Below are 21,143 nucleotides of genomic sequence, written 5' to 3' on the forward strand. Positions count from 1 at the left end.
CTACTTCGACCGCCGGTAGGGGGCCCCAAGCAACCGCCTACCTATGCCTCTATGTTAAGACCGCCACTGTCATCGGGATGTAGTTTTCAGTCAGAAATCATTGCACACAGCTTGATTGTGAATCGCCGACAGCTCCAGATATTTAGCATGCCAAATATTTCACAGGCGTCGGCGACGTGTCGGCGATTCTCTCAGATCGCGTCTTTGGTAATTCACACTGCGCGATTGTCACTCGCGTGAACGAGCTCCGATTTGCCTCCGATGCCGGGCATTTGTCGGTGATTTATCAAAACCTGTCGGCGAGTGAAAAATCGGGCTAAAATCGTGCAGTGTGAACTCGGCATAAGGATGCCATAATCGGCCAAACCGAGAAAACACAAGGAGCTTTTATTATGTACGACAATGTGTTGTTCATAAGAGGGGGAAAGTCAAGAAACTGACTGAAAAACGCAGGGGAAAGTGGCTTGTAAAGTAAGTCTCCGGCGGGCGAGAATCTAACCGGAGCTGGCCCGAGTGTATTTTGCTATCTGGGATGTGGCTGTTGGTCCTATTAGCAGCACTTAAAACAACTTATTTAAATTCTGAATCGATTATAGCCTAGAAAGCGAGCAAATAGCGCTTTCATATATAACGTTAATCACTAAAAAGCTGTCACTCACTTCAATTTATCGCGATCCCACGATGTTCCGTGATATGAAGCTCTTACATCTGCAAATAATATCTTATTTACATCGTGTCTGCCTGTGGCGTTTAGAGTGAATTCTGACCGTCTCACGCTGAATGCGCGAGAGGTGGCAGTCCAATCTATTTATATCTTTATTAATATTTTAATATATTATTATATCTTATTATATTAACCATTTGCACACACCATTTGAAAACTATAGGTTCAAATTTTGTTTTGCAATAGGTAGTTAACCTTGTAGATAGGGTTTCCTCCTTAGCAAACATTAGTAAGTTATATTAGTAGAATGCCGCTATTCCTCTTGTAGGTGGGAATTACATTAATAATTGCTAAAAGTCTTAAATTAATTTTTTTAATCAATTTAAGGTCATAGAAACTTTTAAATATAAATTGTATAAAAAATCTTAGTAATTATTTGAAATGGTATTTTGGGGAAGGAAAAGCTAGAATCGCTATATGACTTTGATACTTTTTTTTTTTTTTTTAAGTTTAACACATTCATTAAAGTTCAAAAAGCTATTATTTAAATAAATGTTCTACTGGTGAGTGGTTTCCGAGCAGTTGGTAATGATACAGCACACAGTGATTGCTTTTGATCTACGGTTAATGAATAATGACAATGTATACAGTACTTACAGTGTTCATATTGTAATTTATTGTAGATCTTTGTAAGAGCGCAATTTCTTATCATGATTTTACTTCCATTTTTAGCCAGCAGCTGGAAGTTGTAAAAACACAGATATTTTAAAATAAGAGATTTTATAACATGGGCTGCCCATCATAACAAATAAATGCTACAGATTTTTTTTTTTTTTTAAACACATTAAGTATATACATGTTACTATGAGCTCAATAATCAATTTATTGTTTTTCTTTACACACCTGTATTTCATATATATATATATATATATACACATTAATTAAATATCCAACTTTTTGTGTGTGTGTGTTGAAAGACAAATGTTAAATTTTTTTGTATATCATTCAATTTGATTTCCTAAAACTTCCCAGGGAGTGTCGACGTAAAAGATGTGGGCGGTTGAAAAGAAGTGTCAGGTCAAAGTCACTCTTTTCACAATCACACTGCAGTCTATTCACATGGATGAAGTACATTCACAGGTAAGCAATGCAAGTGCATTTCATAAGAACTATATTTGGAATATTACACTATTTGTATAGTGCTTTTGAGTGCATAGAACAATTGCACTACAGCATACGCTATAATAGTTTATGTTGGCATGGATTTAAAAAATATTGTGGTCCATCTAGCGTAGCATTATATTACAAAAGAATGTTCTGTAATATGTCACCGTAGTTTGCCATACATGTTACAATAACCAAAAAGTAAAAAATAAAATTAAAAAAAGTTTTTGTTTTTTAATTGTATCAAGCTGCCTATATTTTGACCATAATTTTAACTATGTAATGTACATTTCTAACAGAAGATTATGGTGGTGACTGTATAGATGTGGCACTGTGTTGCAAGGAGCATCACTTTTAGTTACTGTACTATACAGTACTGTTTAGTCAGCTATGGTTGGTGGACAGAATGTGTTTTTATGCTAATGTTTTGTTATGTTTAGAATTTGAGCAGCAACATGTCAATAATAAAAAAAAACTAGTGTCCAAAATACAATCAACAAATTATGCTTTGCAGCCTACTATTTCATAAATCATAGATTTTCTGTATGTGAAATATACTGTTCTTATTTAATGGTAATCAATTTTGTTAATCCTTTGTAGATTTGCACAGGGTTTACATCTACGGCAAGTAGACATGCTTCAAGATGGTATTGCAAAGAGCACAGCAACACTTTCTATGATGTCAACGAAACTCAGAAGAATTTGTGTAAAAAGCCTGGAAAAGCACCGAAAGAAAAAAAGGCAGAAAGTTGGTGGAGTTAATGTCGTTGTTCACATTGATGAGAGCAAGTTCTGCCATAAACGCAAGGTAATGTAATCTAAATGTGCAATGCACTTGACAAAACGTGTTACATTTTGTAGAACCTGAAAGAGCTGACATCAATATGTGTATCGTAGTTTAGGATATTTATAAGTAGTGGGGGTAGACATCACTTTCCACAAAGATGTCAATCAGTTTATACTGATTGATTGTATATAAGTTTTGTTTACTTTTTTCTTATTTTATTATTTTGTAAGCATATTTACCCAGTCAACAATTTGATCTCACAGTGATGTCACCATGAGCTCACAGGATACTCGTTATGAGGTCACAATGTGAGGTAACAGTGAGCTAAAAGTGTAACCTCACAGCGCCCTCACTGTGTGCTCATACTAATGTGAGGTCAAACTGCACTCACTGCACAGAGATCAGGTACCCAGCATGCATTGCAGCATGAAGCTTTTGATTGTCACCATTGTTGAGATTCATACACCGATTCTTGATGTCTCTCTTTGTGTTTAAATGACAGTAGTTCAAAATGTTTGTGTCTTATCATGCTTTTAAAATCCTTCATAAACGATTGACATTGCTGGGTCCTATACTGTATAATCACATAGCTATTACTAAAAACTCTAGATTAATAACTCCTCACAAAGACTGCATACTGAATTTAGATGATGGTTGCGGTGTTATCATCATCAGTCTCTTTTTGGTTTTCCTTGCCATAACAAATGTGCTTTTATAACACAGTTACAGCAGCCCCAAAAAATATAATGATGTAAAGTCAAGGGTCAAGAGCCCAACTAAAGCAAACACTACACACCACGATGGTAACGTCAAACAAAACAATAAAAAATCATCATCTAAATCTGTTAATTCTCAATAAGCGCTTTTGTAGATGTCTAACAGAAATAAGAACCCCGCTCATCTTTTTGAGTTCACAATGAGCTCATATATTACTCACACTGTGAGTATCACCGTATGAAAATGGTGTGATGTCACTGTGATCATTGCATGATCTCACGTGTTGACTGGGTATTGTATTATACAGAATTTAAAAAGTTGCTTAAAAATGAATTTAAAAGTTTTGGATGAAAAAAAGGATTATCATATAATTACACCTTTCTAGTAATACATTTTTACAGGGTCAAGAGATTATTTTGATTATTTTCTAACACTGTTGATACTGTTTTGTAGTATGCAAGAGGACGCTTCGGTAACACCTGTCTATGTGGCTGCGATTGCTGCCAACTAAGACCCCGTGGAAGGGAAGTTGGTTAAGGAAGCATGACCTGGTCATCAGGTTCCTTAGAGGACGAGAGGGTTAAATCCTCCATGGCCCCCCTCTTTACCCTCTTGGGACCTGTCTCTAGTGCTCAGAGCACTACAGAAGGGCCCATTTGAGCATTTGCAGACAGTTGTGCTGAAGTTTCTATCAATGAAAACTCTGCTCCTGCTTGCACTGGCCTCCATCAAGAGGGTAGGGGACCTGCACGCGTTTTCAGTCAACGATTCGTGCCTAGAGTTTGGGCCAGCTGACTCCCAGGTAATCCTGAAGCCCCGGCCCGGCTATGTGTCCAAGGTTCCCACTACTCCCTTTAGGGACCAGGTGGTGAGCCTGCAAGCGCTTCCCCCGGAGGAGGCAGACCCAGCCTTAGCTTTGCTTGTCCCGTCCGAGCATTGAGATGCTACGTAGACAGGACACAAAGCTTCAGGACCTCAGACCAGCTCTTTATCTGTCACGGAGGCCGGCAGAAGGGAATGCTGTCTCTAAGCAGAGGATGGCCCACTGCACAGTGGATGCCATCACCCTGGCTTATCAGGCACAGGGTGTGCCCCGGCCATTCAGGTTGAGAGCTCACTCTACTAGAAGTGTTGCATCCTCCTGGGCGCTGGCTCGTGGCGCCTCGCTGGAAGATATTTGTAGAGCTGCGGGCTGGGCGACCCCCAACACTTTCGCTAGATTCTATAGCCTTCGTGTGGAGCCCGTATCCTCCTGTGTTCTCACCTCAAACGGGTAGAAGCACTGAGAGGCCCCGGTTTTGGGTCGGCTTGCTAAAACCGCTCCACAGTGTCCATACTGTAGGCCCTGTCGAGCTCCTCCGTCCCCTCGGCAGCCAGACGTGGTGGAGCGCCAGTGCCAGGCCCTCACTCGATGAATCCGTGAGAACCGGTAGAGGGCTGGGTTCCATATGTAGAGACCTAAATGGATCCCATATGTGTAATTCCACGGTATAACTCCAGAGTCCGTGTTTCCCTGGCAAACCTTCTGCCATTTTCCAAAAGTTACAATCACCTTTAATCTTCTATATGCACCTAAACGGTTGTTCATATGTGTAAGTGCTTCTGAGCCTCCTTTGGGAAGGATGGGACTTCTGCAGCGCTCCTGTTCCAAGTGGAACTGGTATGTTTTCCCAGTGTTATCCAGTCTTACTGAGTGAGTAGTGCCATAGCAACAGTAACTGGTCTTCTTGTGGTAAGCCCCGACCTATGCCAAAAAGAAGGGGCGCAGGAGTCTTCCACAGGACACTGGAAGGGGCAGTATCTGTGGCCCTTTGGTAGGGATCCCAAGGGAACGTCTTGGTTACCTATGTAACCCTCGTTTCCTGAAGGAGGGAACAGAGAATTGCACGAAAATAAGTTTAAATCTTGCATTTTGCAAATAGGACACAGAATCTCTAACCTCAACCTTCATCTTCCCACTTTATTAATGCCCTAATTACTTTATTAACGCTGTTACATTAAGTATTAAAACAAGTCCAGCGACGCTTATAATAACTAGAACTGGCAACATGGCGGAGCAGAGTGGAGGCTGCACTTGCGCCAAGCTCCTTAACTCCTGCGTTTCGCAGCTGCCTGCTGTAAGTCAGCCACATGAATTTATTCAGTGACATGATTTTAAATAATTTTTCATATGTTTTCAAATTTTATTTTTGAACATGAAACTTTTACGGAGGTCTGGACCTCATAGCTGGCTATGGGCCTGGATGTGTAAAGTGAGCAAACTATAGCCTATGTGAATGAAATGAGCGCAAATCAATAGTTGGGGTCTATGCGCGTCTTGACTCGAAAAAAATATCCTAAAAACGGTCCTAACTTCAAACCTTTTCGAAATCCAACTGTAAAAATGCATTACATTAGCCCTTTTCATGAATGGCATTACATTTAATTATACAAGACGAAGAAAAGTGATGTTTGATCAAGGCTTTTGGAGGGTCCAAATGATTTGTTGCGCTCTGTTGATAAAATACTCGTAAATAATCGCAGACTCCCGCAACACATGATCTAAGTTACTTAAAGTTCAAGCGAGCTTTATTGTCATTCTGCTATGAGTAGGCTACTGAAAACTTTCTTTCCATTTCTATTTTTTTTTTCAGCTTCTTTTTTTCTACTAGTGCTCTTATTTAAGATTGTGGATGCTTCTCTCTTGTCAAATTTGTACACAAAGTTTCACTGGAAAATAAGAGTAAAGTTATTTTTCTTTTTTGATAAAGTTTTAAATAGAAGATATTTACAAAGTTATAATTATAATAAAAAAGAATACTTTATTTGGTTATACAAGGCATATTTGTTAAATGAAAACTACGAATCGAAAAGATTTGCATTTAAAATGGTATTTTCATGTAATTTGACAAACTTCGTGGTTTAAGCCACGCCCACTTCCGGATCTATCCGAATACAGATAAAATTATTTTGAGATTGTCACAGATACAGATAAAAATAATGGCTCCGCTGCACACCCCTAGTTCTGACACAGGAAATATTAACATTAGGATTTAAAATATTCTAAAACTATAAAACTTACCAGATATTGATGTATTCTGCAGAGGTAGAATGTGGCAAGGGGGTCGTTTAGAGTGACAGCTGCCACTCTGATTTTTTTACATTTTAATGGTTGTCTGACGGTGTTGACAAAAGTCGGGACACAACTTAGAAACCTTACGAAACACGCATGTGTCATTGAAAAACAACCTTCCTTCGATATGAGATATTATTAAGTGTTGCCTTTGATAAAACAAGCTATTTTTCATCATTAAAATAAATAAATAAAAAATAATTATCCATTTTGTAGCATATGAATGATTGAATCCTTCACTGTGGACACAGTTTTAGATGTAGTGAGAAGACAATAAGTGTCATAGATTTGATATAATAACGGTAAAATAAAATTGAAGGGGATAGTTAAATACATTCTATTATTAATCCCTCAGTACATTTTCAATTTAAAATATTTTCATTTTTAAACCTATAAGCAGTTAAAATTGTACAAATGTTTTGTCCCATGTCTCAAGAAACAGTGAAGTAACAAGTTACGTAATCAGGTTATTTTTTCAGGTAATAGGTATCTGTACAGGACAGGACACTACGTATAAAATAGATTTGGTTGATTTGCAATACTTTCTTGTACAGTTACATGATGTGTGGATTTTAAGGCTGATTTTTATTGTATATTTTACTCTAATTTATTGTACTTTATTGGCATGATTGTGCTTTCATTATTACTAAAACATTTCACAAAACACAATGGCAACTACTGTAAAATAAATATACAATGTAACAACAAAATTTAATATTCTGTATTAGGATTTATATTAAATACTAAGATTCTGTATTGGGTCTGGGCTATATAAGTTTCAGGTGTGGTGCAGTTTTGGGACTTCTGGCTTACCTAATGCTGAGCATTGGTATCAATACTAAACCTATTCAGGCCCAGTGCAGGGCCATTTAAGGCTTATTAACTGACTGGAACTCAGGCCAGTTGGCCCTTGTCTTTAATCCAGATCTGGGGCACCCCAGGCCGTTTTTCTTTGTGGTATGTGGGCTGATGGAAAGGGGTTGTGGACCGGAGCTGTGCCAGAAAATAAATAAATAAATAAATGAATGAATGGGTCCCACTTTATATTAGGTGGCCTTAACTACCATGTACTTACATTTAAATTAATCATTTGGTACAATGCACTTATTGTGTACATACATGTGTTTACATTGTACTTTTAAAAATACCTATATGTAATTACATCTGTAATTATTTTCTGTAATTACATTTAGAATTACACTGTTGACCCATCCTTTACACCTTAACCCACCCTTAAACCTAACCAGACCACCAAACCTGTCCCTAACCTTACCCGTATCCCACCTCAATAGCAGCAAATGTGTTTTGCAATACAATATGAACACAATAAGCACATTGTACTTATTTTTTGATGTAAGTACATAGTAGTTAAGGCCACCTAATATAAAGTGTGACCAATGAATGAATGAATGAATGAAATAAATACTATGAAGGAGTAAAACACAACAGGACATGTAGATGGTGGAGATGATGGTGTAGGTGAGAGGGGTAAATGAATTAGAGGAATATAATGGTTTGTGGGGAATCAAGTTCCCATAATGACACTGGCTAGATTAATTACACTTGAATGAGTCATAATTATCCATGCACTCACCATGATCTGGTTCTCAGGTAATAAATCAATGCACATATATAACATCACGGTGCATTCATGAACGTATTAACTGGAAATGAGACAAAAGTGGTAGTTTAGTTTTTCCATTCTGGTCTGATCCCAGACTAATGAAAAATTAATGTGTACCCAGCATGTAATGTATCTTTAATTTATGTTAAATTTATAACACAGATTATCTGATAATCTGATACAATACTGCCTTACATCATTAACAAAAACAATCTGCTATAATCTTCTTCTATATGTTTGCATAACCTCTTGATCTGAATCCTGTTCTTTAGGAGGTTTAGGATTAATGTGCAGTTGATACTATGATCCAAGTAACAACAAATGTTTTTATTTTTTATTTTTTATTTTTTTAGCTGTGATTTTATACTCTTTATACTGATTGAATTGAACATAATTATCGCTTAAATTTGATAAACATATTATAAAACAGTATGCTGAACAGATAAGACACATGCATCTTTGAGGTTGCTTGGAAACTAAAAGTGGTAAAAACTAATGATTCAATAATAGCACATTCGTTTAGAATTTTACAGTCAAATAAACAAAATGTGTGAAAATGACCTATTTTACCCTTAGGTTTTAAAGGGTTAAATTGCAACATCAAATATCACAAAATTTAAAACATTTTTTGCAAAAACAAGGTGGCATAAAATAACAAAAACAAGAGCCTGTTGTTTTAGGTATAATATCGTTAACCACCTTTACACATTCAACTCAGTAAATTTTCATAAATTGGTCCCACTTTATATTAGGTAACTACTATGTACTTACATTTAAATTAATCATTTGGTACAATGCACTTATTGTGTACATGTTTTTACATTGTACTTATATTTTTAAAAATACCTATATGCAATTAAATCTGTAATTAATTTCTGTAATTAAGTTGGCTTGAGAAAGCCAACTTACTGAAATCCTATTTAAACATATTATTATTGTGCTATATCTTTTCTAACTGATCAGACTTATGGTTTTCATAAAAATAAAGATTAAAAATCATAAAAATCTCATAGACTTAAATTGACGGAATGTTCAAATGAGCCAAGACTATTCAAACTCCAACTGTCAAAATTTAAACTTAAACTGCCAGAATCCTTTGAGACTCAATCAAGCTTCCCTTCTATGTACTATTTCTAACCCATTCAAACTCATCTATCTAATATTTCTAATCTATCTATCTATCCTAGCGACATGCTAATCATGCTAGAAACATGCTAATCCCTCCTATAAACATGCTAGTCACTTGCTAATCATGCTAGCAACATGCTAGTCACTTGCTAATCACGCTAGAAACATGCTAGCGACATGCTAATCATGCTAGAAACATGCTAGCGACATGCTAATCATGCTAGCGACATGCTAGTCACTTCCTGATCATGCTAACGACATACTAGTCACTTGCTGATCATGTTAGCGGCATGCTAATAATGCTAGAAACATGCTAGCGACATGCTAGTCACTTGCTAATCATGCTAGTAACATGCTAATCATGCTAGAAACATGCTAGTGGCATGCTAATCATGCTAGCAACATGCTAGTAACTTGCTAATCATGCTAGCGACATGCTAGTCACTTGCTAATCATGCTAGAAAATGCTAGCAACATGCTAGTAACTTGCTAATCATGCTGGAAACATGCTAGTAACTAGCCAATAATGCTAACAACATGCTAGTAACACCCTAGCAACCACCCTGGGTACCACAGCTATCGCATAGCAGCCACCACGGATACCCTAGCAACCGCATAGCAACACCTTAGCAACCAGCCCGGGTACCTTAGCAACCGCATAGCAACACCTTAGCAACCACTCTGGGTACCCTAGCAACTGCATAGCAACACCCTAGCAACCACCCCGATTACCCTAGCAACCACATAGCAACACCTTAGCAACCACCCGGGGTACCTTAGCAACCGCATAGCAACATCCTAGGAACCACCCCAAGTACCCTAGCAACCGCATAGCAACACCCTAGAAACCACCCCGGGTACCTTAGCAACTGCATAGCAACACCCTAGCAACCACCCCGGGTACCTTAGCAACCGCCTAGCAACACCCTAGCAACCACCCCGATTACCCTAGCAACCGCATAGCAACACCCTAGCAACCACCCCGGGTACCTTAGCAACCGCCTAGCAACACCCTAGCAACTGCCCGGGGAACCTTAGCAACCGCATAGCAATACCTTAACATCCACACTCGGTACCTTAGCAACCACATAGCAACACCTTAGCAACCACCAGAGTTAAGGTGAATCCCATTTCTCTGTCTTACCCCTTCCCCTTACCCCTTCCCCTTAGTTTTGCGCGTTCATGTGAGAGTAAGGGCTATCCCAATTCTCGTTTTGATCGAGGGTAGGGCTAAGGGAAGGGTAGATACCTTAAAACCAAGCATTTTCACGAGCTTACTTGAAACCGAGGGGTACCCAGAACACACTGCGCAACCGGCAACAATCAAGTATTTTCGGCTTAAATAATTTATTTAAAAATTACGACAGTCTTGTTTTGTGCTCTAGACAGTCCTGTACATATATATTTGCAACCATGTTCTTAATTTAAACGTTTTTAAAAAATCGCTAGTTTGCGACACTAACGTTACATTGCTGATTTGCACAACAGTCCCGCAGACTAGCCTTGAATGGACTTCATGCATGTCTACAGTTTTAACAAGTTTGTAAAACGATCCAAAGTTCGTGATCGACAGTTGTCGGCTCTGGTGACGTAGCAGCCAGCTAGCGACGGTGTATGATGACGTAACCGTAACCAAGTGGTGTCTCATTTCATAGGGGTATGTTTTCACCCCTAGCGCTTACCACTCGGTTTCGAGGGACAAGGGCTAGGGGTAAGACAGAGAAATGGGATTCAACCTTAGCCTAGCAACCATCATAGCAACCACTCTAAGTACCCTAGCAACCACTCTGAGGTCCTTAGACTCTATCTATCTATCTATCTATCTATCTATCTATCTATCTATCTATCTGTCTGTCTATCAGTCTTTCTGTCTATCTATCCATCTATAATCTGACTATCTATCTATCTATCTATCTATCTATCTATCTATCTATCTATCAGTCTTTCTGTCTATCTATCTATCTATCTATCTATCTATAATCTATCTATCTATCTATCTATCTATCTATCTATCAAACTTTAAGCTTTTAAAACTACTTTAAACTTCAAACTATTTCAGACTGAAATCCATCAAACTTAATACTTTTAACATTTTTCAAACTTAAACTTTTTAAACTTCTTAAACTTTTTAAACTTTTTAAACTTTTTAAACTTTTCAAACTTTCTGGTCTCGACGAACTTTTTTATCTAGTTAAGTTGGCTTGAGAAAGCCAACTTACTGATATTGTACTTAAACTTCTTATTATTATTCTTTTTCTGAGACTAAAATTTCTGACTGCTACTCCTCCTAGAGCTTTAACTCTACAAACTCCAAACTCAGCCCAAGTCTTGAGACTGATCTGACTTAGCGTGCTATATCTTTTCTAACTAATCCGACTTACGGTTTTCATAAAAATAAAGATTAAAAATCATAAAAAATCCCATAGACTTACATTGGCTCATCTGAACATTCCGTCAAACTCCAACTGTCAAAATTTAAATCTAAACACACTGAAGCCCATTAGACTCAATCAGACTTCCCTTCTATGTACTATTTCTAACCCATTTAAACTCATCTATCTATCTATCTATCTAAAGGATATTCACTCTCCATTCATTCTTTATCTAACACACACACACACACACACACACACACACACAAACACACGCACACAAGAAATAGACAGAAAATGTGAAGCTTTAATATATACACTGCATTTATTCGCATTTGCATTAGCATTATTTCTTAAAAGTCAAAAGACCTGTTTTTCCTGTTTACACCTGTGTCCTTTGAAATCTATCTATCATCTATCAAGATCTAGCTATCCAAAATTGAAAGAGTAATTGTAAAACATTTATACATTTTTAATCATACAAATAATATATCATTTTTTGTTTGTTTGTTTACTTCTCATCTATACATTAATGCTGTGTTTTGGGAGATATGAAGTACTTTTGTACCTGTTTACCACAAAAATCCTCAGCTACACCATTAGCTTGCATGTGAAATATTACATTTTTATGAATAAATCTCTTAAATGATGATCTAAATTTAATTTAAACTGTTTCTGGATATTGATCTAGGTGTTAGGTGTACAATACTGCCATCTGGTGGTTAGAGAAAAACTTGTAGAAATCAGTTTTGAAAGAATAGTGTAATGACCATATATATCCAGCAGAGGCCCATAGAGAGCCATTCATTTTTCTGGAAGTGGTCAGCTGCTCCTCTCACAACTTTTCTGATATATATTTTGTAATTATATATTTAAACATTATAAAATACATTAAAAACTGTATAAGTGCTCGCTTTTGCAATAATGCCACATAAATTTGCAGAAATGCCACACAAGTTGTCACTAAAACTTGATTGCAGGTACATATTTATTTCAATCTAAAAAGTAAAATAATTTTTTTTTTTTTTTACATGTAAATAAAATTGAAACGAAAAAAAAAAAAAAAAAAAAAAACAACTGCAATAAGCAGATATGAATGGCGGGTATGTGTGTAAGAGAGAGTGTGTGTGTACGTACGTGAGTGAGTATGCTCGTTCCACATTGCATTTGTGCTCTAGTATCATGCTTTAATTTTGTTGTGTGGACATTTTCAGATTTATGCAGAATTTATTGATTTTATTTGCCAATTTCTATAAAAATGCTCTTTGTTGCAGTCACACATGTGTGTTTTTGTATGTGTGTGTGCGCGTCTTTTCTACATTGCATTTGTGATCTAGTACCAGGCCTTCATTTCTGTGTGAAAATTTTCAGACCTATGCTGGATTTATTATTATTTTTTGACAAATTAAAAAAATATATATAGATTTTTTCGTATTTCCCATTCATTATCAGACCATATTAGTAAAAAAAAAAAATACATACCTTCAGAACAACCGAATCAAGCCCTTTTTTTTTTTTATGTGAATACAGATAGAAAATGTTGAAAAGTCACAAAATCTTATTCCACTGAGATGAAACATTTTTAACTAAAGAAAGTTGATTGGGGTCATACTGACCCCAATACTATTTCTAATCCATTCAAACTCATCTATCTAATGTTTCTTATCTATCTATCTATCTATCTATCAACTGACTGTATCTATCTATCTATCATCTGACTGTATCTATCTATCTATCTATCTATCTATCTATCTATCTATCTATCTATCTATCTATCTATCTATCTATCTATCTATCTATCTATCACATAACAACACCCTAGCAACCACCCCAGTTATCCTAGCAACCGTGATCGCAACCACTCTGTGGTCCCACTCTGTGCATCTATCTATCTATCTATCTATCTATCTATCTATAATCTGACTTTATCTATCTATCTATCTATCTATCATCTGACTGTATCTATCTATCTATCTATCTATCAACTGACTGTATCTATCTATCTATCATCTGACTGTATCTATCTATCTATCTATCTATCTATCTATCTATCTATCTATCTATCTATCTATCTATCTATCTATCTATCTATCTATCTATCACATAACAACACCCTAGCAACCACCCCAGTTATCCTAGCAACCGTGATAGCAACCACTCTGTGGTCCCACTCTGTGCATCTATCTATCTATCTATCTATCTATCTATCTATAATCTGACTTTATCTATCTATCTATCTATCTATCATCTGACTGTATCTATCTATCTATCTATCTATCAACTGACTGTATCTATCTATCTATCATCTGACTGTATCTATCTATCTATCTATCTATCTATCTATCTATCTATCTATCTATCTACCACATAACAACACCCTAGCAACCACCCCAGTTATCCTAGCAACCGTGTAGCAACACCTTAGCAACCCCGGGTACCCTAGCAACCACCCGGGTACCTTAGCAACCGCATAGCAACACCCTAGCAACCACCCCAGGTACCTTAGCAACCGCATAGCAACACCTTAGCAACCCCGGGTACCCTAGCAACCACCCCAGGTACCTTAGCAACCTCATAGCAACACCTTAGCAACCACTCTGTGCATCTATCTATCTAGCTATCTATCTATCAACTGACTGTATCTATCTATCTACCACATAACAACACCCTAGCAACCACCCAAGATACCTCAGCAACCGCATAGCAACACCTTAGCAACCACCCGGGTACCTTAGCAACCTCATAGCAACACCTTAGCAACCACCCGGGTACCTTAGCAACTGCATAGCAACACCTTAGCAACCACATGGCAACACCCTAGAAACCACCCGGGTACCTTAGCAACTGCATAGCAACACCCTAGCAACCACCCGGTGCCTTAGCAACCGCATAGCAACACCCTAGCAACCACCCAAGATACCTCAGCAACCGCGCAGCAACACCTTAGCAACCACCCGGTGCCTTAGCAACCATGTAGCAACACCCTAGCAACCACCCGGGTACCTTAGCAACTGCATAGTAACACCTTAGCAACCACATGGCAACACCCTAGAAACCACCAGAGTTAGCCTAGCAACCATCATAGCAATCACTCTAAGTACCCTAGCAACCACTCTGAGGTCCTTAGAATCTGTCTATCTATCTATCTATCTATCTATCTATCTATCTATCTAGCTATCTATCTATCAGTCTTTCTGTCTATCTATCTATCTATAATCTGACTTTATCTATCTATCTATCTATCTATCTATCTATCTATCTATCTATCTATCAGTCTTTCTGTCTATCTATCTATCTATCTATCTATAATCTATCTATAATCTATCTATCTATCTATCTATCTATCAAACTTTAAGCTTTTAAAACTACTTTAAACTTCAAACTATTTCAGACTGAAATCCATCAAACTTAATACTTTTAACATTTTTCAAACTTAAACTTTTTAAACTTCTTAAACTTTTAAAACTTTTCAAACTTTCTGGTCTCGACGAACTTTTTATCTAGTTATTATTATTCTTTTCAGCACACACACACACACACACACACACACAAACAAACATACCTTCCCTATTTAACACACACACAAACACACGCACACAAGAAATAGACAGAAAATGTGAAGCTTTAATATATACACTGCATTTATTCGCATTTGCATTAACATTATTTCTTAACCCTCATAAGACCTGTTTTTCCTGTTTACACCTGTGTCCTTTGGGGTCAATATGACCCCAAAATTGAAAGAGTAATTGTAAAGCATTTATAAATTTTTAATCATACAAATAATATATCTTTTTTTTTGTTTACTTCTCATTAATGCTGTGTTTTGGGAGATATGAAGTACTTTTGTACCTGTTTACCACAAAAATCCTCAGCTACACCATTAGCTTGCATGTGAAATATTACATTCTTATGAATAAATCTCTTAAATGATGATCTAAATTTAATTTAAACTGTTTCTGGATATTGATCTAGGTGTTAGGTGTACAATTCTGCCATCTGGTGGTTAGAGAAAAACTTGTAGAAATCACAGTTTTTGAAAGAATAGTGTAATGACCATATATATAGATTTATGCAGAATTTTTTGATTTTATTTGCCAATTTCTATAAAAATGCTCTTTGTTGCAGTCACACATGTGTGTTTTTGTATGTGTGTGTGCACATCCTTTCTACATTGCATTTGTGATCTAGTACCAGGCCTTCATTTCTGTGTGAAAATTTTCAGACCTATGCTGGATTTATTATTATTTTTTTTTTTCGTATTTCCCATTCATTTTCAATTGGGGTCATATTGACCACAAAGACCATATTAGTAAAAAAAAAAAAACAGTTTCAGAACAACCGAATCAAGCCCTTTTTTTTTTTTTTTTATGTGTGAATACAGATAGAAAATGTTGAAAAGTCACAAAATCTTATTCCACTGAGATGAAGGAAAACATTTTTTAACTAAAGAAAGTTGATTGGGGTCATACTGACCCCAATACTATTTCTAATCCATTCAAACTTGTGGTCCTTAGAATCTGTCTATCTATCTATCTATCTATCTATCTATCTATCTATCTAGCTATCTATCTATCTATCTAGGTATGTATCAAACTTTAAGCTTTTAAAACTACTTTAAACTTCAGACTATTTCAGACTGAAATCCATCAAACTTAAAACATTTAACATTTTTCAAACTTAAACTTTTTAAACTTCTTAAACTTTTTAAAAACTTTTAAAACTTTTAAAACTTTCTGGTCCGTCTTTCTCAAGCCAACTTAAAGTTTGTCTCGACAAACTTTTTTATCTAGTTATTAAGTTGGCTTGAGAAAGCCAACTTACTGAAATCCTATTTAAACTTCTTATTAAGTTCGCTTGAGAAAGCCAACTTACTGAAATCCTATTTAAACTTCTTATTATTATTCTTCTGAGACTAAAATTTCTGACTGCTACTCCTCCTAGAGCTTTAACTCTACAGACTCCAAACTCAGCCCAGATCTTAAGACTGATCTCGCTGGGTGTGCTATATCTTTTCTAACTGATCAGACTTATGGTTTTCATAAAACTGAAGATTAAAAATCATAAAAATCCCATAGACTTACATTGACGGAATGTTCAAATGAGCCAAGACTATTCAAACTCCAACTGTCAAAATTTAAACTTAAACTCCCAGAATCCTTTGAGACTCAATCAAGCTTCCCTTCTATGTACTATTTGTAACCCATTCAAACTCATTCAAACTCATCCATCTAATATTTCTAATCTATCTATCTATCCTAGCGACATGCTAATCATGCTAGAAACATGCTAGTCATTTGCTAATCATGCTAGAAACATGCTAGTGACATACTAGTAATGTGCTAATCATGCTACCAACATGCTACTAACATGCTAATAATGCTATAAACATGCTAGCGACATGATAGTAACTTGGTAATCATGCTAGCGACATGCTAGTCACTTGCTAATCATGCTAGAAACATGCTAGTAACACCTTAGCAACCACTCCAGGAGCCCTAGCAACCGCATTGCAACACCTTAGCAACCCCCCCCCCCGGGTACCCTAGCAACCACCCCAGGTACCTTAGCAACCTCATAGCAACACCTTAGCAACCACTCTGGGTACCCTAGCAACCGTGTAGCAACACCTTAGCAACCACTCCGGGTACCCTAGCAACACCTTAGCAACCACCCGGGTACCTTAGCAACCATGTAGCAACACCCTAGCAACCACCCCGGGTACCTTAGCAACTGCATAGTAACACCTTAGCAACCACATGGCAACACCCTAGAAACCACCAGAGTTAGCCTAGCAACCATCATAGCAATCACTCTAAGTACCCTAGCAACCACTCTGAGGTCCTTAGAATCTGTCTATCTATCTATCTATCTATCTATAATCTGACTCTATGTATCTATCTATGTATCAAACTTTAAGCTTTTAAAACTACTTTAAACTTCAAACTATTTCAGACTGAAATCCATCAAACTTAAAAGGTTTAACATTTTTAAAACTTAAACTTTTTAAACTTCTTAAACTTTTTAAAAACTTTTCAAACTTTTTTAACTTTTCTAATTTTCTGGTTCGGCTTTCTCAAGCCAACTTAAAGTTTGTCTCGATTAACTTTTTTAACTAGTTAAGTTAAGCTTGAGAAAGCCAACTTATGCCTGGCTCACACTACAGGAGCCCGATTTTCCTCTCCCGAGAATCGGAGCAGAAATCTTGTCGAGCACCTCGATCGGTCCCGATGTTCGGCGCAGATTATCTCGTAATGTGAGGCGTTCACAGATCGAATCTTGCACCTCTCGATCTGCTCGCACAAAATCGGGGCTGCCCCGATTAATATCAAACATGTTTGATATTTAGGATTTTAAATCGGGATGATGACGGCTATGATTACGTCAGTACATTCACAATAGCCAATAAGAAGCAAGTCTACAAGGAGACGGAAATGACGAACATTTTGAAATGGTGACCGCGAAACCTGTAGTACGTACCCGTTGGACTGCAGAGATGGAGGAGCAACTTGTTGAGATGTGGCAACAACATGATTGTCTATTTAATGTGTCATCAAAGCTGTACCACAACCGTAGCGATAAGGAAAAGAGCTGGGGAGAAATCGCGTCGGTTTTAAACGTACCAGGTGAGTATAGAAATCTGCTAGCGTGCTAGGCTTGCAAATGTAAACAAACAGTTGAAGCGTCAGTGACCATCTGCTACATGTCTGTCAAAAAATAACGTAGCAATTTATCAGTATCAAACGACCACAAACCACCCCTCCCCCTCTTTCTCAAACACTCACTCTCTCACACACACACACAGAGACAATCCCCTCTCTCTCGCACACACTCACACAAAGACAATATCCTCAATCTCTGTCTCTCACACACACATGCAGTCCACTCTCTCAACAGAGCATAAGGGTTAAAACATTACATCTTTATGAGCTCTATAATTGTTTGTACATTTTGAGAAAAATACTTAAAGGGACATTAAGAGTTTATTATAGCCCATTTATATTTTAATAATATTCAGCCGAATGTAGAGAGGAGACTCTGAGTGTCAATGTATGTATTGTATATTTTCAGTGGAAGACGTTAAGATGAGAGCCACATCATTACGGACTCAGTTCACAAAACTCATTAAACCCAAACCTAGCGGCAGTGGAGAGAAAGGGTTATCACAGAAACAGAGATGGCTTTTAATCAGCTTGGACTTTCTTAAGAAACATGTTGCCCAACGCCCCTCTGAGACCAGTGTAAGCATGCAATATTATGGACAGGCATGACATGTGATACTGTGTCTTTAATAAGTGCTGTAGTAGGCTTCATCATGTATCCACCTTTTTCCTATACCCATGACGTTTTGCATGAATTATGGGAGTAACTTATTAAACTGTAAATAATCAGTGATGTGTTTTAAAAATTGGGTACAATAAGGTAGCATTATTCTCCTCACAGTTCAACCATCAAATATTAAAAAATTACTTTTAGCAGACCTAAAATTGCAGAAATTTGGGGCAGTTGTGGCGTAATGGTTAGAGAGTCGGACTTGTAAAGCAGAGGTCATGGGTTTGAGTCTCGGTACCAGCAGGGATTGTAGGTGGGGTGAGTGAATGACCAGTGCCCCTTCAATACTCTCTTCCACCTTCAATACCACGACTGAGGTGAGACCCTTGAGTAAGGCACCGAACCCCCAATTGCTCCCCGGGTGCTGCAGCACATTACGTCCAAAAAAAAAAAAAAAATCAGAACGTGAATTTCCACAGCAATATTAATGAGTTAAATATTACTGAAATCTGGAGGAAGAAAAGGTGAACTCTTTTGAATGGAAGTTTCCCAAACCTGAAGTGCAACCCATAATTTAAAATGCAATATGCACGTTTGGAAAAAGGTGGATAATTATTGGGGCAATACAGTGAAATTGTTATACAATTGTTTTGGCAGTACTTTGCTGATAGATGGATGGATAAATGTTTGTAAACCCCACTGACATAACAATTATTATTATTATTTTTAGCTTGATCAATCTGTGAAAGACTTACTGAGTGAAGGACAGGACATTGATGACCCCACCAGTGATGAAGACATTGCAGACACATCTGAGGCACTAGGTAGAATTATAAATGTAGATGTACAAGACTCTTTCAGGGTGTAAAGTTGCACAAATCTAGAGACAGTGACTTTTCATACATTTTAAATAGTCTAGTTCTTCTATCATTAATTATTAGGATTAGTGTTTATACATGTCACTCTTACATCACCCACTGGGGTGTTTGGCAACATGCTTCTTGTAGGGCTCCAATTTTAACAAACAAGGCACTTATCTATTAAAAAAAAAAAAAAAATAAAAAACAGTTGTAGATCATGCAGGTAACGTCATAGTATTAAGAATCAAGCACAATGAAAAAAATTAATTATAATTAAAAGTTTGCAAATACTTTGGCTGTATGCAAAAACATACTTTGAAGTTCTTCTAATGTTATTATAATTTAATCTTTTATCTCAACCATAGGACCACATCCCTCTACCCAGCAAGAGGGTGAAGACCACAACTCCCTTTTTCCCACTCCCAGGCCTGCGCTTAAACGCCGAAAAGCTGACACAGACACTGTTGAGCAACAAAAACTGAAGCTGTTACAGCAGATGTCTGCTTCAGTTCTGGCCACCCCAGATGCATGCAGCTCCTTTGGAAACCAGGTTGCTGTGGAGCTCCGGTTAATAAAGAATACAAGCATACAGACCGGGGTAAAAAGAAAAATAATGAATGCTTTGTTTGAGGCCCAGGAGGCTGACCAATCTAGTACCTCACCATCCTCACACATGCCACCACTCATATATTCAACTCTCACACCTACACAAATGCTCACCTCAACCCCTCTATACACACAGACACCTCAACACTACCATCAGCACATGCCCCCTCAGGGCCCTGTTCAACCTCAGAACTTTTTGAGGATGCTAGAAGAATAGGAAAAGTAGTTGCATATTTAAAAAATGCTGTATGTTATACACAAACACATTATTTATTTCTACTTTATTAATTGGTTATTTTACTCTTGTAATGTATACAAGTGACAATGTAATTTTAAGTTGCTGTTAAAACGGTTGTATGTGTTTTTCAAAATGAAAGTTTTGTATGAATGAATGTTTTAAAATATTCAGTTGGCACTTTAATCCTTTATGTTGGAAATACTTAAATAAACAACTGAAATGTGATCATTGTCACGGTGTGGTGCGGGAGAGAAGCACGACGTTGAAGGGTAATGAGAAACAGTCTTTAATAATCCACATAGATAATCCAATACGAGAGGATAAACACCACAAGCATACATAGACGAGATCGGACAAAGAAACACAGAACTGAATGCAACTTATAAGGGGAACGTAATCAAGGATAATGAGGAGACACACCTGAACATAATGATACCATTAATGGGAGACAGAAACTAGGTCACACATGGGGAATGAAAACACAAACAAAAGTCCATAACTGTGACAGTTCGTCCCCCTCCCGGAAGGCGCGACCCCGTGCCGTAGAAGGGGAAGGAGACGGAGGTATGTCGGAGGGTTGGTGCGAATAGGTAGGAGGA

At 37.3% G+C, this 21,143-nt stretch overlaps 1 protein-coding gene across 1 annotated transcript; it reads left to right on the forward strand.

Annotated features, from left to right (window-relative positions):
- Positions 1-1,707: 1,707 nt before the first annotated feature.
- LOC131522467 (uncharacterized) lies at positions 1,708-20,523 on the forward strand. The gene is made up of 5 exons (XM_058747972.1): positions 1,708-1,804; positions 2,429-2,636; positions 18,640-18,809; positions 19,571-19,664; positions 20,066-20,523. Exons 3-5 carry the CDS (start codon positions 18,654-18,656, stop codon positions 20,521-20,523), a joined length of 708 nt encoding a protein of 235 aa, XP_058603955.1. The 5' UTR covers positions 1,708-1,804; positions 2,429-2,636; positions 18,640-18,653.
- Positions 20,524-21,143: the final 620 nt, after the last annotated feature.

Source organism: Onychostoma macrolepis, chromosome 16 (assembly GCF_012432095.1).
Source record: "Onychostoma macrolepis isolate SWU-2019 chromosome 16, ASM1243209v1, whole genome shotgun sequence".
NCBI lineage: Eukaryota > Metazoa > Chordata > Actinopteri > Cypriniformes > Cyprinidae > Onychostoma > Onychostoma macrolepis.

What these genes read in the sequence shown, in the direction of transcription:
- LOC131522467 (XM_058747972.1), top strand. Translation starts at nt 18,654, where the DNA reads ATGAGAGCCACATCATTACGGACTCAGTTCACAAAACTCATTAAACCC. An exon ending in AACGCCCCTCTGAGACCAGT is followed by an intron (nt 18,810 to 19,570) that starts GTAAGCATGCAA and finishes TATTATTTTTAG; the next exon opens with CTTGATCAATCTGTGAAAGA. An exon ending in AGACACATCTGAGGCACTAG is followed by an intron (nt 19,665 to 20,065) that starts GTAGAATTATAA and finishes TCTCAACCATAG; the next exon opens with GACCACATCCCTCTACCCAG.